At 39.9% G+C, this 24,385-nt stretch overlaps 1 protein-coding gene across 1 annotated transcript in view; it reads right to left on the bottom strand.

Annotated features, from left to right (window-relative positions):
- Positions 1 to 239: 239 nt before the first annotated feature.
- LOC125457037 (uncharacterized) overlaps positions 240 to 24,385 on the bottom strand; it is a 33,352-nt gene continuing 9,206 nt past the window's right edge. The window contains exons 3-7 of the mRNA XM_059649996.1: positions 22,348 to 22,424; positions 17,499 to 17,864; positions 11,390 to 11,682; positions 3,452 to 3,523; positions 240 to 347 (exon numbers count right to left, since the gene is read on the bottom strand). Coding sequence (XP_059505979.1) covers positions 240 to 347; positions 3,452 to 3,523; positions 11,390 to 11,682; positions 17,499 to 17,864; positions 22,348 to 22,424 — 916 coding nt within the window. The remainder of the gene's footprint in view (positions 348 to 3,451; positions 3,524 to 11,389; positions 11,683 to 17,498; positions 17,865 to 22,347; positions 22,425 to 24,385) is intronic.

Below are 24,385 nucleotides of genomic sequence, written 5' to 3' on the forward strand. Positions count from 1 at the left end.
TATGTCTTTTTCATCTTACACACCTGACCATACATTTCCTCATGTCCAATCATTGAGGGTATAGAATTATAAAGTCAAAAAATATGTAAATGGTACATTTTAATCACAAGCAAACAGATTTGGTTGCAAATAAGTTTCTTATGGAACGTAGATAAATGATGAGTTTAATAAGAAGAACTGTAAAATATGTTTATTTTAATTTGGAAACAGCAAAATTGTAACATTATTTACAAATTAGACTATTGTGGATTTGAACGTCCTGTTTCCTGTAATGTGTTCTGGTGAAGTCTGGTTGTAGCTTTATCGCTTGACTTGAGGCAAGGTGGTTCAAATTCATCATCAATATCCTGGGAACAAGAAAGAAAAAAACATGTTAAATGAATGATTATAAAAGTGGGCAATTGTGCGTAGCTTGATAATGCACTGAGCCTGGAAATGCACAGCACACTCCAGAGTTTCTCATGCTGATTGAATGGAAGCAGGTTAGATGCTTGGACGTGGGATTAACTTAAAGAAAGTAAATAGTAACTGAGATTTTTTCTGGCGGTGCAGTGAATTTGGATCTTATACCTGGTATATGACCCTGCACGTTTTAATCATTCACACCGTCATTTCCTTCTGAAAAAAAGAATAAGGCTGTGCTGAAGGCCAATGAGAATTTATTAATCTTTCATCTTTCTGAAGTTGCAGTATCAGACTGAATTTCATTTCTGTGAGATCCTACTGCAGGATGGCTTTACATCCTTTTGCAAGGAAAGATGGAGTCTCGGCTTAATATCTTATCATTTAATCACTTATTTGGCAGTACTGACGGGTGTGATTGAGTGAATGTAATCCCTCTAGGATTAGACTAGAGTCTCTAGGAATTGGAAATTCAATCTCTTGAATGTTGCTGAACTCACCCATGCGAATCTGAGGGATAGGACAATAACAACATCAATATTGTTTCATTTTCTTCGAGCATTTTTTAACTAGAAACAAAAGTAGCCAGAATGGGGGAATTGGCTATTTGGCTGACTAATGGTTGAGGTGAAGGTGGGAGGTGGGGTCTGTTATGTGATAAAGCTCCTGGAATAAATTAATCATAATTGCAACTCCAGTATTCAGTTTTTAAGGCAGAAGCTTTTTTGTTGCCTATGGGCACTCCGTACATAATGTTTCCTGTTAAATAAACTTCAGGTCCATGGGTTCCTCCTGTTCTTAGCTGTGGGTGGATTTCCTTCTTCACTGTTAGGCCTGTCCGCATGGCAAACATTATACCACATTCAGTAGACCTTGTTCTGCCCCCACTCTCTCCAGGCATTTGCAATGCTTCTGCCAGATTTTTATGGATAGGATACCAACTAAGGCAACTAATACAGTGAATGTTTCGCATATTTGATGGAGGGGTTGTTTTTAATGGGCTGAATGATTGATTGTCTTGGTCCTTACTTTCTTACGGAACATAAATTTAATTCAAATGTTAACTACACGTTACGCTGATATGTAACCATATTAGATAAATGTATTAAAGAAGCATTAATTTTAAAAACCTGTCAGTTCAGGCATTACAGATTTTGGGTGTGGAATTGCAATGCTCCAGTTCAAAATGAATTGGAAATTTCTCTGTCAGCCAACCCCTTTCAACTGAGGATTTTAAAATTATGGACTATGGATAGGCTGGGTAGAATAGATAGAGGGAAGTTGTTCCTGCTCAATCATGTAACAAGAATGGCTGCCCATGGTTGAAATATTGTGCAAAAGAAACAAGGGCGATGCGATTATATTTTTAAAAAAGTTTTTCAGGCAACGAGTGGCTGGATATGGAATGCCCTTGCTGGAAGTAATATGGAGGTAGGTTCATTTGAGGAATTCAAGAGGGTTTTGGATGATTATTTGGATAGATTAGTATGGAAGGATGTGTGGAGAAAGCAGGAGATTGACACTAGGAAATGAGGCTTGTTTGAAGAGCTGGTGCAGGCTGAATGGCCTCCTACTGTGTCATAACACTTTATGATTCTGTAATGTGCCTGCAGTACCTGATACAAGTGACACTCAAAGGTTGATCACCAGCGAAAGTCAGGTAATAATAGCTGTTTTCTTTAACATTAGTCTCCTGAATTGGTTCACGAGCAATAAATACGGGGCTAAGATTTCCGTTTTTGCGTTAATCAAAAGAGAATCCTAACCCACAGTGTCAGCAATAATCACCAGGCAATGATTTTTCCACCATTTGCCTATAGAAATGGCTAGAGGGCCCTCTTATCCACAAGAATGATGGGCAGTCTGCATCTAAGCTGCATATAACAGCAACATTTAAAACATTTTTGAATTAATAAGTAGGACAGCTGCTGGGGATTTTGGGCCCTTTCCAAACTCCATTAGCAAATACTCTACTGAAGATAGCACTCCAACAGAACTGTACTATTCAAGGTGCCATCTTTCAGTTCCTGATGTTAAACCAATGCACCATCTGCTCTGCACAGTGTATATAAAAGAATGAAACAAGACTTTCCTTAATTGATCCATCAATCAACGTCATTAAAGCCAATAAACAACAGAAGTATGGGTGCTGAAAATCCAAACCACAAAGGGAAATTGCTGAGGAAATGCGGCAGATCTGGTAGCATGAACTGACGAAAGGAAACTGAACCTGATCTGTTAACTCTGCTTTCTCTCCACAGATGCTGCCCAGACCTGCTAGGTTTCTGCAGAAATTTCTGTTTCTGTCTCTGTCTCTGAAGTACTGATGTGGATTTTGCAGTTGTGAGGTGGCATATTCTGTGCCCCCTCTATACCATCACCACCCTAGTCAAGAAGTCGATAAAAAGCCAGGGGCAGCATTAATGAAGTTGGGGTGGAATGTTGGTTCCTAAGGAGCAGGGAGATGGTGGTTTTGGTTTACATGCAGAGGTGGGGAGGCACTGAGAGGTGTTGGAGGGTGGTGGGAGTGTTCCTGATGGGCACAGGATATATCACAAAGGGCGAAAATCTCATCCTTCCTGCCTTTTCACCCAAGTTGGTGAACTTGTGGGATGGCCATTTTTGCGTTCTTCCCCAACCCCAGCCTAAAGTGCTGAACACATTCAGACAGGGAAAGTAGAATAATGTCTGTAAGTGACATTTAGTTGGCAGCTTACAGATCTCAATAGGCCAAAGGCTGGGGCAGGCTGCCTGAGACTTGTTCATCCACCAGAATGCAGGCTACATGTTGGGTGGAGTTATGTTTTTACACTTCGCAGTGACTACACTTCACACTGATCATAAAGACCGTACAGGCATTTTCTGGACAGAATTTTGAACAACCTCTACAATCAAAGATTAGAAATTACACATGTAAAACAAATGAGTTAAATATTAAATTTTCTGATGTTTGCAAAAAAAAAGTCATTGTATATAGGGTATGTTTCATTACATTCGCTAATTTAGTGAATGTTTGCCAAAAATGAAAAGTCAAAAGAGGAATATTTACCTCAAAGAACACAATGATGAGAGCTCTACAGCTATCAACGACATTCCATTGTGCTGTCTCTTGTTTCTTTAACTGTTTGAAATAAAAATCACTCAGAAAACAGAGAAAGTGTGCCTAATATGACCTATTGCATTCAGCATTTACTCATCACTTTTTATGATGAGCTATTGATCTAGTTTACTTTTGGAGATATTATTCAGTATGATAACAGGAGGATGAAGGGAGGATTGGAACATTTTTCTGGAATTATTCTCACACTGTCAAGAACCAAACTGATAGAAAACATACGTGTATTTTTTTTGACTTGTGAATTTATGGGTTTGGGAGAAACTAATTCTAATGGAATACAACCAACCATCTATCTGAGAGAAACAACATCGCAAATATACTTGGGGACAGGTTGGTTAGCCTGTGCTATTATCTCAGAAGCAAGAGTTGTCAACAAATAATTCACAAAGATATAAATTGAAAAATTTTCAAAATCACACAATACCTGTGCTCACTGATCCCGGAAGAAACCTGGTTACAAAGCAAATGTGACACTTGTTTCATAACATGTCATTTAAATGAGAGTACTTACATGAGATGTGAAATATGATATAAATGCTGCCATCGCAATCAGTGCGGCCGTAGCAAGGATCATCAATCTTACCATTATTGCCCATGTAACAATTCTGTCAGGCCTTCCATCTGTGAAGATTTGATGATGAAACATTATATTTTACAATTCATTGGTAGGCACACATTGAAATCATACCGCTCAACTATCAGCACATTGTCTTTCATGGAGCTTTGTTTCCACAACATCAATTTGGATCCAGGCAAGACAGTGAGACTGAAACAAAAATACATTTCTTGTGGACAGACTTTATTAACTCTTCAATCTTACAGTCCTGTTGATGAAGTAATCAAGTAACCCCGATCACTTGTTCAGCTATGCACTATTTAGCTGCATTCCACATTAACAGATTCCCTTTTACAAATCAAAATCAAAATCTTTGAACATACACAACAAGCATTAAACAAAGCTAATAAAAGAAAAAATGTTTTTTTTTCACATTTTGTATCTGCATAATAATGCTATTATTGATTGGTTGCATTATATGTACTTTATCATGTTCCCTATAACACAATAAAGCTCCCATTTATCCCTTTCTTCCAGAAGACCAACATTTCAGTCTCACCTGCTTCAGTGGTGTGTCATATCACATCTGAAAAGGTTGTTTGAAATATTACCTCACACTTTCTTAAAACAAAACAAATAAAGCACAATAACCTACAAAAACATTGACAGTTTTCAGAGATAACAAGGTGTGGAGCTGGATGAACGCAGCAGGCCAAGCAGCATCAGAGGAGCAGGAAAGCTGATGTTTCGGGTCTGGACCCATCTTCAGAAATGGGGGAGGGGAAGGGGACACTGGAATAAATAGAGAGAAGGGGGAGAGGTAATGATGGAAGATGGATAAAGGAGCAGATAGGTGGAGAGAAGAGGAGCAGAACAAGGAAGCGCGGAGGGATGCCAGTAGAGGTGAGTGTAGATGGGGAGTTAGGGCGGGGATAGGCCAGTCCAAGGAGGATAGACAGGTCAAGGAGGCGGGGATAAGGCTGGTAGGTAGGATGTGAGGGTGAGGCTTGAGGTGGGAGGAGGGGTTAGATGGGAGGAAGAACTGATTAGGGAGGTGGGGATGAGCTGGGCTGGTTGTGGGATGAGGTCAAGGATGGGGAGATTTTGAAGCTTGTGAAGCCGACATTGAGACCATTGGGCTGCAGCGTTCCCAAGCAAAATATGAGGTGCTGTTCCTGCAACATTCGGGTGGCATTGTTGTGGCAGTGCAGGAAGCCCAGGAAAGACATATCATTCAAGAAGCAGGAGGGGGAGTTGAAATGGTTCATGACTGGGAGGTGCAGTTGTTCGTCGGGAACCGAGCGTAGGTGTTCCATAAAGCAGTCTCCAAGCATCTGCTTGGTTTCCCCGATGTAGCGGAGGCCACATCGGGATTAACAGATACAGTGTACCACATTAGCAGATGCGCAGGTGAACATCTGTTTGGTGTGGAAGGTTTTCGTGGGGCCTTGGATGGGGGTGAGGGGAGAGGTGTAGGGGCAGGTGTAGCACTTCCTGCAGTTGCAGGGAAAAGTGCTGGGGGTGGTGGGGCTAGTGGGGAGTGTGGAGCAAAGGAGGGAGTCATGGAGACTTTCAGTTTGTTAATAATTCCACATAATTCCACATACTAACAGGCACCTCTCTTTGAAGATGTCCAATAATTACTTAAGGTAAGCACAATCTTTCGTGAAATAGTCTTTTTGACAATTGATAACTTGTGTTAACATATCTATTTTGTAAATTTATTTTCTTTGTAATATTGCCTTTAAGTTGGCAAGGTCATGGGAACAACCCACACCCATGAATGACTGAAAATAGTCTTGATGGTCCCAAAGAGAACCCACAAAATATTCTATGGGCAGACTTTACTCAGGTTGCCTCCTGAATAGGATATCTTTCAGAATATTGGCTCAATACGTCCTGTATCTATATATCCTACAATCACCAGTTTTCAACTACCAAGATACCCTCAATTGCTCTTTTTATTTTCTTGGTTTCCCAAGCCAGTAGACAAAGTTCACACCACACAGGTGGGAAGCAATGACCAACTCCAACAAGAGAATCTAACCTTCACTTTCTGACATTCAATGGTGTTACCATTACTGAATCCCCACAATGAATATTCTGGGGCTTACCACTGATGTATACTGTGGATACAAAAACAAGTTAGAGGTTAGGAATCCTGCAGTGAGTACTTCACTTCCTGACTCCCCAAAGTCTGTCAACAATCTAAAAATTACAAGTCAGAAGATGAAATGCTCTCATCATGGAATCCTGGAAGTCTATCCCTAACAACACCATAGGTGTATCTACACCAAATAGGCTGCAGGGTTCCAGAAGGCAGCTGGAGGGCAACTAGACATGGACAATAAATATTGGTCTGTCTGCTGAATGAATATAAAAAATATCTATCTTTCCCACCAGGGATATGATAACCTTGCCATACAGAAATAGCCATCTGCAAGATTGATGTGAAGCATTTCTAAAAGACATCAGCTTCATATTTGCTGGGTCACCCAAGGCTGGAAACTTGAATGTGTATTTTTCTAAATTTGCTTTCTTTAATGTTCATTTACTCTCAACATCTGAGCAACAGGAGCACATTTCATTATAGCCTTCATTTCCAAAACATCATAACTGTCAAGCCCGCTCAGAATCTTTAAACTATCCCCAATCTAGTACTGCAGGATATACAACAAGTTCTCTCCAGCTCTTCAGCAATTTTTGTTTCTTTTTATTAACTTATCCTCAAATTTCTTTGCAGTCACTAAAACTGCTTGATCATGAGGCTTATGTGTCTTGTGTTATACCCAACCTCTTCTACAGTCCTTGTTCTGGATGTGAGTTTTCTCGCTGAGCTGGAAGGTTAGTTTTCAGACGTTTCGTCACCATTCTAGGTAACATCATCAGTGAGCCTCCGACGAAGCGCTGGTGTTATGTCCCGCTTTCTATTTATCTGGTTAGATTTCCTTGGGTTGGTGATGTCATTTCCTGTTCTTTTTCTCAGGGCATGGTAGATTGGCTCCAAGTCAATGTGTTTGTTGATGGAATTCCGGTTGGAATGCCATCAACAAACACATTGACTTGGAGCCAATCTACCATCCCTTGAGAAAAAGAACAGGAAATGACATCACCAACCCAAGGAAACCTAACCGGATAAATAGAAAGCGGGACATAACACCAGCGCTTCGTCGGAGGCTCACTGATGATGTTACCTAGAATGGTGACGAAACGTCTGAAAACTAACCTTCCAGCTCAGCGAGCAAACTCACATCCAGAACCTCAACCTGAGCTACAAATCTTCTCAAAACTCGCTAGTCCTTGTTCTTGTCAAACTATATTGTCTCCTCATCCTCCTATCTGGCTACATACTGCTGCTAAAAAAAATTCCTGTCCAGTGATGAGAATTCCTTTTGCAATTTCACAATCTTTTCCTTGGGCTGTGTTCACTTCAGATCTATTTTCAGAGCTGCATTTTCTGGACTTTCACATCTGTATCTCATTTTGTCAATCAATGGGCATTGTCTTCTGTCCCTCATCTTGCACTTTAGCCAATGTTTGTATTTTCCAGTGGCTTTCCCTGTAATGATGGTTTTCCTCCATGCCATGGCCTCTTCTGGCATTAATGTTATTTTTGAGCAAATACCCTGGTTGCACATCTGCATATCACTTTGTTCCTATTCAGTCAGCCCGTCATCTGCCATATCATGATTTCATAGTTGTCCAACATATGAGACTGCACACTCTTTGGTGTGTGACGATACTAAGGCTTTGAGAGGTGTTTATTGTCCTGTTTCTTTTGTGAAGATAGGTTGTGACAGAGGCACCGAGCAGACTGCTCAAAGCCAATGAAGTAAAACAGCTTGAGAGGCCTTGGTGGGTTTTTTTAAAAGTTGGAACAATAGAAGCAACTTGAATGGGTAGGGTCGAGCCCCAACATAACCAGAAATTTTAGTTTAAGCCTTTTGCAGTTACTGGGGTCTTGAAGCTGAAAGTGGAAACTCTTATTCCTCACTTGGTTACAGCTAATTAGCTGGGGAATTCTTCCTGCTGTTAAAATTGTATGTGAGACAATCTGTTTTACTGAATTTGCCTTTGCCAAAGGTGTGTTTATGGGATGTTACTAAATTGGAACAGTTAATTAGGAATAGTTAAAATATATTATATTAAGCATTTTCTGAGAGTTACAGTTAAACCAATTATACTCTTTTATTTTTATTTTGTCTGTGTTTTAACTGTATTGTAAAAATAAACTATTTTTGCCTAATGTCAAGTAGTCTGATCAATCGAATTACATCTGGTATACAGTGCCAAAAATTTACCTTGAAAATAAGAAAAAGTTAGGGTCTAAATGACCTTTGTAATATATTTTGAGGGGATTTGGTCTGGCCCCTAACAGGTGCATCATTACTTTCTATGATTAGTACAGATTCTGTCAATTTGTAATCAGTGCCAGTTAACCTTGAGCAATGTGACTTAGTTGGTTACCATGCTGAAAAGTTACTTTTTTTTATTATTGCCTGTAGCTTTACTCAGACCCTTCTGCTCTTTCTGCTCTTCTCTTTGTAATATGTGATGTCCCCTGGATTCACATTTAGTTCTGATAGCCTTATATGATGTTGTAAGGTTCTCCAAATTTTTTTCTGAAACCTTAGCCTTAATGAAAACCATGTCCCTGTATGCAGGGCATTGAAGTACTCAGGAAAAATGAAATTAATTGCAGTTCCTTCCCAAGCTGGGAGATGACCACCTGATACTGAAGAATTTTTTGGATTTCTCCCAAAACCAAATGATAAGGACTGTGCAATTTGTAGTGAGTTCTCTGTGTGACATGAAACAATCAGGGCAAATATTAAATTCCCAGTGAATTATTAAACATGTCATCCACTCCCAAGTAATTTCTTTCACACACAATTATTTCTGAAGGGATGTTCCTAGCCATGTTCATTATCACAATATTCATTTTCTCATTCACATCCCTAAGTTCATTCCTGGCAAATGCCACCCCTTCCCACATTATCAATTACAAATTTGCCAGTGATCCCTAATGCAGTCCCTAACCTTTTCTCCATTACCTCACCTACAATTAGTCTTCTTTATTTACTGTATGTTAATAACGGACTGACTAAATCTAATTGCCATGTCCACAAAGTGCACTTTGAAAATGTTTTTCACTCATCCTATGCTTCCAAGATTATGACAATACCTTCAAAGCTTCCTGCTAACAGGAGACACCCTTACGGGTGGCAAGCTCCTCTGTTTCTTTACACAAATCACACGTATTGCTGATCTCTTGTGTAGGTTTAGTGTACTCAACTTCCCTTATTCTTGGATCCATTATTGCAATTTGAGGAGATGGATAAGCAAACTGCAATTGTAGTTTTCAGGATATTAATCTTCTTTCGTTTAAAATCCTATCCCCTGATGCCCAGTAACACCTGGAATATATTTTCATTACATCTATTATTTTGATTAGAGTGGGGGCTTGTTAAAGGCACGAACTAATGATTGGATTATGAAAACTGTAAATCCATTGAAATTTCCAGAATCAATTACCTTCTCTAGTTCAATGTCCAGTTTTATGTAATCTTTTTCATAGATGGTCTGCTGAACAGAAGGGTGTTTCACTTTGCAATTCATTTGTGCTGACTAAGCGGTTCATCCCAGCTATTTCACAGGAAAGTACCACTGTCTTTAATAGTTCCAGCAAACAGTCATGCTCAAAACTAAAGCAAGAAGAATCGTCAAATTCCTTGACTTTAGTCCTTATTATTTAAGTAATCTATGTAACATTCTAACCAATCTACCAAATACACAATGAGCATGCATTCACTCCAAACACAGCACAACTGAATGATTCTGCAGCTCACATTTTCATTATTGGGCTAAAGCTTCTGGTAACTAGCCCAGTTCAACATATCATCAACCCCTCTGAACATGTTGTGTAATACGTATTTTCATAAACCTTGTCATCCAACTAAGGGCTATTTATGGTATAATTGTATTTCAAGTCATATTTAAAACACCTGTTAACCATACTCCAGCCATTCCTGAAGATCACCCCCAGTTCGTGCCAACTGCGTTGTGATTGCAAGAAGCATTCCTATCCTCTGTCTGGTTAGCATGACTCTCTTTTGTGATGATGCTTCAGACATATATTTGGGTGATCTGGCTTTGCGACCACCACTGAATCCTCTACTGGTTGTGTTAATGCTGAATGTCCCATTTGAGCTATGAAGGCAGAGAATATTTGCCCAGTAATATTTTAAGGCTTCTCACGCCTCGGCCAAACGTTTGTGTCTTTCTCAAACTCTAATTCTATCCTCACTTGGTACCTTAGTACAGTCCAACCATTTAGTTCACTAGTCCTGAAGAAGGGTTACAGGGCTTGAAATGTTAACACTGTTTTCTCTCTACAGATGCTGCCAGATCTGCTGAGTTTCTCCAGCAATTTCTGTTTTTGTTTGTTTCCAAAAATTTAAGGCAAGCATTGAATTAGGCATCTCCAAATGGAGTTTTTTGAAATATTGTATTAAGTTTGTTAAATTCAAATCTGCATTTTTCCACAGAATATCCATCCTGTTTTCTAAATTTATTGAAGGCCGATCAAGGCTCATGTGCGTTTAATATGTCATCCTTCTTGTCCATTTTGTTCATAAATTTTAATAGAGTTTCCAAACCTTCCTCAATGTCCAACTATTGAACCTCTAACACTGAGAACACTTTACATCTAATTTTTTGAAGTGGGAAGTAACATGCCAAGGTCATGTATGACCTTTTTCTTAGAAAAGATGTAATTCATGTCCGTATGTCAACTTCATTTTTCACATATCATGAAGTTCAGCTTCACAAATGTCTTTGGAAAGCCATACCCTGACACTACACACAAAGTTTCAGCTATTCTTCTCTGGAGTAACTCTACTTATGATCTTCCTTCTTTAGGCAATCATCTTCAACCAATGATGATTTCAATTCAAGTCCATCAGTGTGACAGAAACCAGTTTATTAACTACTCAGTCTTAAAGGTCCTTCCACACTAAATTCCATACCTTGTACTCTATTAAAAAAAAAGATATTTCAAACTGTTTGACACACCTTCAGGACAACAGGTGAGACTTGAACCTAGACTTACTGGCCCAGAGGAATGGACAGTACCATTGCATCACAAAACACTTTGTTCCCCTGGACAGCTGGTTTGCAATGTAGAGTGGTGCCAAGAATGCTGACGAGTAAATGCTAATCAGTAGTTGAAGTATCAAACCACCTGGTAAGGTGTTATGTTTATTACTAACTATATGATAGAACACTCAAGTATTCTTACCAGGGTAACTAACACAAATCATTTCAGTGATTGGTGCAGGCAGTGTTGAGTGGTTCACTTGACAGGAATACATTTCACCTTCATTCCACTCAAGTACAGAAAGGTTCAGGGCACTTGTGATGGAGAATGAGCCATCACTGTTAGTATAGAGAGTCCCATTCTTAACGCCATTGGTGATTCGCTGTCCATTTTTAAACCAGGACACTTGAATGTCATCAGGATAGAACTCCAGTGATGTGCAGATTAACTCTCTCCATTCATTAGGGTAAGGCTGAGTCTTTTCAATTAACTGAACGGTTGGCTGAGCTGAAAATCAATTGTAATATTATTAGATCTTTAATATCCAGTAATGGCACTGCCTGGTCATTTATTTTAACTGCTTCATCAGTTATTACTTTGTGAGATTTGCAAACAGCTTGATGAGTATTACATAATGTTTACTGTGAGACCTGTGCTATAAAGCTGACAGACAAATAAAACAAAGTGTAAAAGGATGCGCTAAATCCTGTGGCATTCATCAAAACCTACCACATTATCATGACCCATTCTCAAAAACTAGATCTGACTGCTCCTCAATAAATAACCAAAACGGATTTCTCAAATATTTTGAAACTGATGTAAGGATTATATTTTTTATTCAGAGTCAGGGGCACAATTCAGTTGATGACACTGTTACCACTTAATTGGAGTAACAATGAAACCAAGTCAAAGTTTCAGTTTATCTTTATTTCATTTAATGAGGAAGCAGCTCATATTAACAGCATAATGTATTTAGCACATGATGGTTTATTTAGACTATGGCTGGTTTTAATTCTTTTGAAAGGAACAGCATTATTTCTCATAGTATGCAGATCAAGAGCAGAGTAATGACTGAAGCCACAGCAGGCCACACAAACTCAATATATACAAATGCTGCTTTGTTTTCCCTCCACACAGTTAAATAGATGGGCTAAAGATTCTTATGTTGTTAATTAGAGCTAGTGTTTCGTAAATGAAACGTACATTAATTCTTAAACATATTAAACCATACTGCTTGCTATTCAAGATTCTGGAATAGAATAAATTGTTCAGAATCTGTATGTTATTAAAACACACTAAAAAAGGTAACTTCAAAAATTATATATTACTTACAACCGAATTTGTTTTATAAATGAATGGAATTTTTGAATGTTGTAAGACAACAAATAATGAGTTTCTTATCCATGATACTTCCATCCTTGGTTCCACCATTCATTTTGAATCAAAATGTTGTGTAATCCAATCTCACTCTAGGATTCTGCTACATAGAGTGGAATATTCTTCTCCTTCTGGAATTGTGGGCAATAGTGAGAAAGTTGGCAAAATATGGCGAGAATGAAAAAATTGGAATCTTGACATTGAGAAAAAATTCCCAAATCTCCCCTTAAGCTTGGAGCAGATCTCAGAAACCTGCTTGTGAATATTGACCACCTTCCCTCCATGTATTTGCACCTCATTAAACCACCAACTTGCTTCCTTTATGGGCAATTTCCAAACTTCGTGACCCTCTGTGAGAAACTAGACAGTACCAATTCCTGACTTATAAATTAGAGTAGGTACTTGGCAGCTGCAGCTCACTGTTTACTGATTCATCTGATTCCACTCTGGGGTTTTGGTTTTGGTTACTCCTGCAGGCCAAGTGCAACCAGCATGAGATTATAAATCGGTCAGTCAGTGCACAGCAGAAACAGCAATCGAGGGATTGTGTTCAGTCAGGGCTGTCATGCCAATCAATCCTTGGTGTGGTCTATAGTCAGTGAAAGGGTTTGACAATGAATGACTGGGGGACTTCCATGGAGCCCTGGAGAAAACAGACTCAAGTCTGGGGATTTTGTTCATTCGACTGGGACACTGGGGGAATAATTACATTGAAATGGGGTTATATGAGATCTCATTGAGCATAGGAGAAATGGAGAACTTCAGGAGGCAGAATTTCCACAGGTAATTGTTACTCTGGCCTCCACACAGGGAGAGTGTATGCTAATAAGTACAGAGCAGTTTGAAAATTTATGGGCTCTGGAGATAAACTGGGGACATTAACGATTATGTATACAAATGTGGGGAGGCAGAGCAGTCACTAGGAACGCAGAAACAGCAACACAAACAGGGACATTATGGATAGGGTGATCACTCTACATCTCAGGCTGGGCCTGGAACTTCCTGACAAGAACACAAGGATGAAAAAAAACCTTTGATCCAAAGCCAAACGGTGAATAATGGCACAAAATGGCTACCATCACTTGCAGAATGGGCCGAGTAAGATGTTGTTCTTCTCTCCAGGGGCAGGTTCAAGTTGTTTGAATTGAAGGCCATGTTAGGAGAAATTACAGTATTGATACCTCCACCAATTTAGTAATACCACCGATTGGCATCATCTGGACTTCATCGGCAGATCATTCATCGTGCAGGAATGAAATATACAAACTATGTCTGCAAACAGTCAGGACCCGTTGCTCACATTAATTTGTTTATCATCTTGTCAGCTAAGCAATTGGAGCCAGTCAAGATCACTGAGGATATTTTCTCTGCAGGGGGCAGTATCAAGGTGGCTCATTGTCAGAATTCTATCCCACAAGGTAGCACAAACACTTTGTGCTATGTATATTTGAATAAGTTTTTATTGAGACTGACATTAACCTCCTTGGGAAGCATCAATGCCCACACTGTGTCAAGATATAATACAAGATTCCATTTTGATTGATGTCAGGTCTCAGGAGTACAATTAATGAAATCGTCTCTACTTTCTGACATTCTCCACACATTATCTGCTTGTGGATTGGACATAGGCATGGACTTGGCTGGAGTCCTTGTGACTTTGCTTCAGATGTGAAGAAAGAAGGAAATTGCAATGCTAACATTGTCAGCAAGAAGAGCAATCTCCATTGGCTACTGCACAGCCTCCAGACAGAGCAGCAGCAGGTGAAGATCCACAAAGGAGGTGGAGGACAACGAGCAGAGCCTATACCCACAGGCTGCATCATTAAGGCATGCAGTACCCTTCCCTACATGAACTGCTGAAGGGCTGATGCCTCAGAAGATGTTAGGGATCAACAGCAATCTTCTGGGGACAAAGCTGAGCCTGAGAGTCAGAACGTTGACTGGGAGAGACATCCAAGACAATGTGACAGATTAATGCATTATTGAGCCCGAGAAGCCAGCAAGAACCTCATTGAAGTGAGTTTCCAGGATGAATTAGCTGGGCTTGGAGCATGAGGTAGTATAGAAAAGTTGCCGATGCATAACCTTGGGGAGCACAGGAGATTGTTCTTCTTCCTGCACTGTCAGGTGTTAGTTTTAATATTGTCACATATACTCAATGAATACACTGAAAAGATTGTACGTCATCACTTACAACACCACTTAGCTACAGCTTCTTTAGTTACAAGATCTTAGAAAATAGGGCAATAGAATGTCAAATGTTGTAGAAATAAAAGTTCAGAGCAAAGGTCTTCCAACCCAGATCATGCTGGCACCTTCGTCTCCGGTCTGCTCCAGACTGTGCCGAGTTTCACCTTGACGATCATGAAACTGGGAGATTGCTTCAGATTGCAACACTGGGCCAAGGATGCCACACTGGGATCAGAGGGCACTGTGCCGAGAGACTGCTACACCAGCAGAGAGGCTGCTACACCAGCAGGGAGGCTGCCACAGGAGGCCAATTTATCAGGCCTGGAGGTCACCAGTCACTGTAGGCTGGGAGTCATTGCCAGAGGCCTGGTGCTGTTGGAGGCTTGGAGAGAGGAAGAACCACTAAGAGGATGAGAAACAGGTGGAGCGGATGAGCTCCAGCTAGAGCATCCTACTCAGTCACCATCTGGAACTTGGAGCTGTGGTGTAGTAAAAATTTGATCTGGTCTGATTTGATTTAACGTATTACAGCCGTGTACCAAGATAAAGTGAAAAATATTGTTTTATGTGCTATCCAGACAAATCATTCCTTACACAAGGGTAACAGAACAGAATGTAGAATACAGTGTTCCAGCTACAGAGAAGGCGCAGTGGAATATCAACCCTAACATATGGGAGCTCCTCTCATAAGTCCGATAACAACAGGGAAGAAGCTGTTCTTCAATCTGTTGGCACTGTTACCTGGTTGTTTGTGTTTGGCCAAAGCTCCTTTGGTAGTTATTAACATAAAACACTGCCTCCTGTCCTACAGCACCTCCAGGTCCCCATCAATGAAGCATGATGCCAGCTTCCCTTTCTGGGCCATTTCCTCAATTATGATTGCTGTGCAACACAATGTAGACACCAGTTTTTGCCTTCCAGCATTTGAAGTGTCTGTACTGGGCTTTAGATATTGTGCCAGTAGCATGAGTGTCAGAAGTTCCTGGCAGTAGCAAGCACTTACACCTCTCTGGCTGGGTGTTTTCATGAAGAAAGGCATTGTAGAAGCGCGATACATACTTAATGAGGAGCAGAGCAGAAAGGTCGCTTTGAACAATCACAGGCTGGGTTCCATGAAGCTCACTCAACAAAACACATTAACTCAAAATGGGGAAATTCAGCCCATAATCTTATACTGATGTGTCAATGTTGTATTGCATTGTCATAGGCACAGCCAAGGCCCTGTCTATATGCTTCAATTAGCGTAAAGATCTTCTGGAAAAAGTCCCAACCTGAAATGTCAGCTTTCCCGTTCCTCTAATGCTGCCTGGCCTGCTGTGTTCCTCCAGCTTGATACTGTGTTATCTCAGACTCTAACATCTACAGATCTTGCTATCTCAACATAAAGATCCCACTGTTTTATGCAGAAAAGAGCAGTAAATTCATTGACTATCCAAGCTAGCTGACAGATCTCAATCAATTAAGTGTCAAAAACGGATTAACTTGTCATTTATCTAATCTGTTTTTATGGGATCTTACTGCGTGGAACTTGTCTGCTCTGTCGGCCTCTATGCAGTTTTACATTTAGAGATATAATGGTAGTGAGGTCCTTTGTGACATGCTAAGGTAGTGCATAAATTCCTTCCTTCATCTATTGGTGATACTGACTAATACCTCCTTTGAAGTGTGATAGCAGTCTGCACTGGTCATAAGGATCTCACTTCCAACCTTTTCAACAACATCAAAATGAACACCAATTCTATCCCTCATCTGGTCATTCAATATTTTGTTCACCTTAAAGTTTGGCAGATCATCCTGAGGTTATGAGAGGTACTATGTAAATTAAAATCTTTTTCCTACTGTCAGCGAGACTACCAGACAGAACAAATGTCCAGAGAGAGGCAATTCAGCCCATCGACCCTCTGAAGAGCATCCCACCTAGATCCCGGACACTGTGAGGCAGCGGCGCTCGCCACAGTGCCACAGTGCTGCCCACGTTGTGCACTCTAAACTACAACTGCTCTTACTAAATAAGTGGTTAGCGTGGAAAACAATCTACCAATTTGACACGACTTATTTTAAATTAACACACCAGATCAATTTTCCTCAATAAAAACCAAAAGAGCTGTGGATGCTGTTAATCAAGAAGGAAAAAACGGAAGTTGCTGGAAAAATCTCAGCAGGTCTGACACTATCTGTGAAGGAAAAAAAAACAGAGTTAACGTTTCGGGTCTGGTGACCCTTCCTCAGAAACGTTAACTCTGCTTTTTCCTTCACAGATGCTGCCAGACCTGCTGAGTTTTTCCAGCTTTGTTTTTGTTCAGGATCACTTTTCCCCTCATGTTTATCACCCTCTGGAATGCAAGTTTATTCCAAACCTGGATACCGGCCCTTATAACTTAAGCTCTTCCAGCATTTCTTTCACTTTATTGGGAAGGAATAAAAAAGAACCTTTCCTTTTCACCTTCTAACCTTCAAATTCTCTTTCTCTATCAGCTACTTATCGTTGCTTTTTTAATCTCATTTGTACCACTCCCAGGAACTGAATACTTCCCACTAGTCTTCCCTTCTCCTGCCAAACGGCATGGTTTAAAAACCCAAGCTATAGATCAGCAAATAAAGAAAGAAATTACACTTATTTAGCATCTTTCAGGAGCTCAGCACATTAAAAAGCATTTACAGCTACTTTAATACATTTTTGAAGTGTAATCGCCATTTCACTTCTTTTCAGTTTTGATGCCAGCTTACATTATAACTCAGTATCATGATGAACTTACCTTCCACCTTGAGGAGTACACCTTTCCCTTTAACTGTTAATGTAGGGGGCGGTATTTCAATAGAAATCTGACAAAAGTAAATGCTGGAATCATTTAAGTGAAGATCGTAGATTGTTAAAGATGATGAGTTTGTTGAGAGATCCACTGTGATATTCATATGTTCTATACAATGCCATAGTGTATACTTGATATTATTTTTATTGTAAGTATAATCACAAAGCACTTGTGCACTGTCTTTTCTCCCCCATTTTATCCTCAGCTGTTCTCCATCTTCATTTTGGTACGAACAGTCTATATTCACTGTCTGTCCTTTTAATGCTTTGATCTCAGACGGTGTCACGGAAACGATTAGGCGTTCGCTTTTTCCTTGGAGCAATAAAATACATCATTATTAATTTACTGGAAAACGCAATATATATAAAAAAAACACCACCCTTGTCACACATCCCAAGTTAACCCATCAAATTCAGGTTCAGTTCACTTTGATGAAGATCATTGCGCTCCAGTGATGTTGCTGATTAGATGTTTATAAAATCATGAAGGACACGGACAGTGAATAGTCAAATTCCTCGCCCTAGGGTAGAGGAGTCCAAAACTAGAGGACATAGATTTAAGGTGAGAGGGGAATGATTTAAAACAGACTTTATGGGCAACTTTTCACACAGAGGGTGATGTGTGTGTGGAATGAATTGCCAGAGGAACTAGGGGAGGCTTGTACAATTGCAACATTTTAAGGGCTTCTGGATGGCTATATAAATTGAAAGGATTTAGAGGAATATGGGGCCAATTGCTGGCAATTGGGACTAGATTAATTTAGCGTATCTGGTCGGCATGGAGGAGTTGGACTAAAGGATTCGTTTCCATGCTGTACCTATCTAAGTGAGAAGGCACATACTCTTCATATTGTGGAAATCATGGAAAATGTTCAAAATAGCCTAATATGTTCAGGAGAACATTGCTCCTCCGAACACTACTTGACCTAAGGTCACTGGGTTAAAGCTGCAGCCCCGGGAATGGCCACCATGATTGGTGGCACTGGTGAAGTTGTGGAGCGCTGGCACTTTCATTGATTCAGTATGCCTTTGAGGGGTTCATTCTCAATAAGGACAGTAGCCACTTCATTCGCCCTCATTAGGAATATGTGTCCTCAGCTGCCACTGCTTGCCAAACTAGGTGGATTCCCACTTTTGACTCTAGTTGTAGATCAGTGACTATGAAAAATCCCACCAGTATAACCTATAGAATACTGCATAACTTTATGTTAAATCTAGTGGGTGCCCTACAATGTAAAACCATAAGAAGAAGGAGTCTTTTTATCGAGTAGTAGAAAGTAGAGTAGAGTCGTACAAAGACCCCTTCAAGAGTCAACCCCTTATTCTGAGATACTGCCTTCTCGTCCAGATAGTCTCACAAGGGGAAACAACCTTTCCACATCTATCCTGTCAAGTCCCCTAAGAATTTTGTATGTTTCAATAAGGTCTCCTCTCATTCTTCAAAAATTCATTGCGTATAGGCCCAAACTACTTAACATCTGCTCATTAGAGAGTCCCTCCTTACATGGGATCAGCCCAGTGAACTTCCTCTGGACTGCGCTTAGTGTCTTTCCTTGGAAAGGGGGACTAAACTCTTTACAGAATTGTAGTTACGGTACAACTTGTACTTTATATAGCTTTAGCAAGACTTCCCTATTTTTATACTCAATTCACTTTGAAACATAGGCTAAAATTCTATTTCCCGTCCCTATTGCCTGTTGAGCCAGGATGCTAGCTTTTTGAGATTTATGCCCGAGGACTCTCAAATTCCTACATTGTAGCTTTTTGAAGTCTTTTTTCCACTCAAATAATATTCAGCTGCTCTATTCCTCCTGCCAAAATACATAACCTCATATTTTCCCACATTCCAGCTGTTAACTTAAGTCTGTTAAACTGCTTAACCTGTGTATATCCCTCTGTAGGCTCTGTCATCCTGCCATTTGCCTTCACACTCGTTTTTGTGTCATCTGCAAACCTGGCTAATGCAAATTCACTGTCTCCCTTCAGGTCATTGATATATATTGTAAATAATTTTGAACCTAACATAGATCCCTGTGACACTCTACTAACAACAGATTGCCGTCTTGAAAATGCACTCCTCCCCCCACTCCAATCTGCTGCCTTCTATCAGCTAGCCATTACCCCATCCATGTTAGTATACTATCTCCAACATTATGTCTTCTGAAGTAGCTTAACGTATGGGAGCTTATCAAGTGCCTCTAAAACTCTAAATATCACATCCATATTTTGTCTCCTTTAACTACCCTGCTTGTTTCTTCCTCAAAGAATTCTAAAAGGATTTTTAGCCATGATTTTTCCATCATGAGCCACACGTGCTCTGCTCAAACATCCTTTGTATTTCTGCTTGATCATATTATGTCTTCCTGTACAGTTGTTTTTGACACGAGGCCCTCCTTCTCAAACTGAATTCTAAAGTCAAAGGTTGGAAAATTCACTTTCAAAAAAAGCTCTGAGTATCTTAAGCTATTTATTGCATTGTATCTTTCTTTCAGTTAGCTGACAAATTCTCAGCAACATGATAATAATTCAATTATTTTTTGAATCCACTCATATGTGATGATATTCTAGTCAGTATTCATCTTTCAATCATTGAAATAATCAAATTTGAAAGAGCTCCACACAAGTCGGATTCCCATCACCAAGCTGGTCCTTATTTAAACAGTCCATGACTTTCACACTGCCTCTTCAGGATCAGTTCCCACACCGTCAGTATCTCTGACATTCCCCTATTTATTTGTCAACCAGTGCTCCCTGATAGAAGCAGATAAACAGCCCCAATCAGGGAACTCTTATTCTATGAGGCCCAGCTGACTGATCTTGTTACAATCACGACAGTATTAACTGGTCATTTACCTCTGTTGTTTATTGAAACTTGCTGTATGCAAAACGGCAGACACATTTCACCATAAAATAACAACTGCACAAAATGCATAAAATAACAAACCAAGCGGAGGCTTGGGGACCGCTTTGCAGAACACCTACGCTCAGTTCGCACTCAGCAACTGCACCTCCCAGTCGCGAACCATTTCAACTCCCCCTCCCATTCCTCAGATGACATTTCCATCCTGGGCCTCCTGCAGTGCCACAATGATGCCACCCGAAGGTTGCAGGAACAGCAACTCATATTCCGCTTGAGAACCCTGTAGCCCAATGGTATCAATGTGGACTTCACAAGCTTCAAAATCTCCCCTCCCCCTACTGTATCCCAAAACCAGCCCAGCTCGTCCCTGCCTCCCTAACCTGTTCTTCCTATCACCTCTCCCCTCCTCCCACCTCAAGCCCCACCCCCATCTCCTACCTACTAACCTCACCCTGCATCCTTGAACAGTCTGTCCTCCCTGGACTGACCTATCCCGTCTCTACCTCCGCACCTACACTCACTTTTACTGGCTCCATCCCCGCCTCTTTGACCTGTCTGTCTCCTCTCCAAGTATTTTCTCTTCTATCCATCTTCTGCCTGCCTCCCCCTCTCTCTCCATTTATTTCAGAACCTCCTTCCCCTCCCTCATTCCTGAAGAACGATCTATACCCGAAACATCAGCTTTCCTGCTCCTCTGATGCTGCTTGGCCTGCTGTGTTCATCCAGCTCTACACCTTGTTATCTCAACTGCACAAAGCAATTTACTGTATAAGGAGTGCTTTAAAAATTTCCGACAGAGGTGGTAGCCCACTGTACACAATCGCAATATATTTCTCTAAATTATACAAATTATGTTTGTAATCTGATTTTATGCTCCCGGCATTAATGCGCTTCCCACAAATGCTCAGCTCTCTACCTGGAGCTTCGAACAATAATATGAATTTTGTGTGCTATTATGACTAGTTCTGAACCGCACACCGGTGATGAAAGTCAGTTCATGTAAATTCATGCACTTTCTCAGAGACAGCTTAGAACTCCACTCCCTAAAAATCTTTACACAGTTCCCCGTTTGCCGTCAAGTAACAAAACAAAGAAAAAAATTGCATTTGTATATTGCCCTTCACAAATTCACAACTTCCCAAAACACTTAGTAAAAACGCTTAAAGAAATGGTGTTGTATTGAAGGAGTTGTAGCAGTTAATTCACACCCAGTAAGATTTTGTGGACAGCAGTGAGATAAAGACTAGTTAAACAGATTTCAGTGCTGTGGATTGCAACATGAATATTGGCCAGAACATTGGAGAAATCTCCTCAGGTGTTGCCATGGTATTTTTTGCATCCAGTAGACAGAGCCTCAGTTTAAAGTCTTATCCAGAAAATAGCTCTTCTAGAATGGGTAGATGGGCCAAATGCAATTTTTCTCTCTTTGTATTTAGTATATTTAAACAGCTGCTAGAGTCTGCTTTTGAAGTAATTTCTCTCAATAGCTGAGGTACTGCAGTCTCTGTTTTAAATTATTTTGTAGGTGTGAAAAATAAAACCATCCTGAAAACTTGAAATTAAAGAGAAAAAGGCTCGAATTAATTGGATTAAAACAGCATCTAAAAGAGAAAGTTGTATCAGAGATCGTAGGAGCTGCAGATGCTGGAGAGTCCGAGATAACAAGGTGTGGAGCTGGATGAACACAGCAGGCCAAGCAGCATCTTAGGAGCAGAAAAGCTGATGCTTCGGGCCTTGACCCTTCATCAGAAAAATTTCTGAGTTCATCCAGCTCCACATCTTGTTATCTGAAAGAGAAAATTTGTTTTCAAGTTTCTGATGAGGCTTTTGTTTCAACCGAATGGTTTTAAACAAGCAATTCCAAAACAATATTTAAATGGGACAAAGACCCTAAGATATTTCTATACAGAGAAGAAGATGCTGTAAGCTCTCTCACCTGTACTGAGAAGGATATGAGATAAAATGGAAAGTTGGATGCCGCGATAGCCCAGCAGCAGCATTACTTGATGAATTCTGAAATTATAGGAGAAGAAACATAAAGGTAACTATCTTATTGAATTTCCTACACACTTTGGAGTGAAGGTTGACTTATTTAGTGTACTTAAATAGTATACTTCAATAGAATACTTCTCTATCTCTTCATTTTCAACTTTAAAAGATAGATCAAGGTTGTCAAAGTTGAGACCGAAGTGTTCAACAGATTTCAAATCTGTATATAAATTGATTTATCTCTAAGAAGAAGAGTGGTTAAGATAACTTGAGATTTTTCAGCAAAATGAGTGGCTTTTAATTGAATTATGTGACGAATTAGAAAGAATTACAACAAAATAGATGCCAATGAATAAAATGGATATTATTTTACAATACAATGAAAGCAGACATTGCTCTAGAAATGAATTATTATATTACCACTGGAATGAATTGGAAACATTTGCAAGTATGATGATGTGACTTCGTATTAAAATCACAGTTTTGAAATATTGCTGTGCCAACATACTGATAATTTATTGTTATTTATCACACACGGTTTATATTTTTATTCCTTGTTCTTGTTATTATCTGTGCATGTTGGCTGAATGGAGTGAAGTAAATACGTAACCTCTCTCTGAGGACCATTATTCTAATTGTCAGGGACAAGAGATATAGATAGGGTCACTGAATAACACTGTGTTTTATGCTGTTAGATGTTGATTTGTGGAGAGTAGATTTCCAAAAGAAACCTGAGAGCTTGTTGTCAGGCTGCAATTCGTTTTTCTGTTAACAAAGCTGACAATAGAGTCTGTGACAGTCTTCTGGGAGTCAATTACCTCTTGCATTTCGATTAGAATTCCCATTCATTTACACATTTCTCAACTACTAATGAAAAATGTGTTGCTTTGATGTGGGCTTCATCCAAAAATGAAACAATACAGCATGAAGAACACCAATTTCTAAAGGCCCAACAGCACAGAACTCAAATACCATAAACTAGGGAGTAACAAATATAAACATGTACCAAACAGCATGAATGGATTGGCTGGTACACTGGTACAGAGCACAGAATATTACTAATCGCATTGTGTATGGCCATTCAATGTCAAATTCAGAAATTGGAGGGAGGTGGTGATATTGCTGTAATTTCATCAGGCTAGTAATTTAGAACTTCCGGCTAATGTTCTGGGACATGAGATGGAATCCCACAAAGGCAAATGGTGAAATTTGAATACTATAAAATCTAGAAATAAAAGCTAGACCCTGGATGACTAAGTAACCATTGTTGATTATCATATAAAAACATCAGATTCAATAAGGTTCTTTAGGGAAGGAAATCTGCTATCCTTACCTGATCTGGCCTATATGTAACTTGAGACCCACAGTAATATAGATGACGTTTGACTGCCTGAAAATGGCCAAGCGAGCGACTGGATTTGAGGGCAGTTAGGGATGGACAACATGTATTGGTCTCACCGGCGATGCCTAGCAAGGATTTCAAAAACAATTTTCCCAGACGCGATCAAAGTGAGCAATGATAAGTCTGTTCCAGAAATGTGGCATGATCAGAAAAACCAAGATTTTCAACACTGAGGGACACAAGTAAAATTTTCATACAAGTTTTAATGGTGAGATGAGAATCCTGTTCTGAAGAAGAGTCATGTTAGGTTTGAAATGTTAAATCTGTTTCTCTTCTCACAGATGCTGTCAGACCTACTGAATTTCTCCAGCATTTTCGGTTTTTGTTTCAGGCTTCTATCATCTGCAGTATTTTGCTGGTTTTTTGTGAGATAAGAATCTGTGTAGTGAATGGCAAGTGACCTAATTCTGTGCATTTATGTCACATCAGCTCCTAATTTGACCGCCATTATGTGTGATTCCCTATTCTTCCATGTGGCAAGCAAAACTAGGCAGCAACAATTCCCAGCACAGTCAGAATATCCAGCTCCCTGCTTGTTCCTCAAGACCTTTAACTTGACATCAGTCCCCAGCATACACAACAG

The sequence above is a fragment of the Stegostoma tigrinum genome, chromosome 12 (genome assembly GCF_030684315.1).
Source record: "Stegostoma tigrinum isolate sSteTig4 chromosome 12, sSteTig4.hap1, whole genome shotgun sequence".
Lineage (NCBI taxonomy): Eukaryota > Metazoa > Chordata > Chondrichthyes > Orectolobiformes > Stegostomatidae > Stegostoma > Stegostoma tigrinum.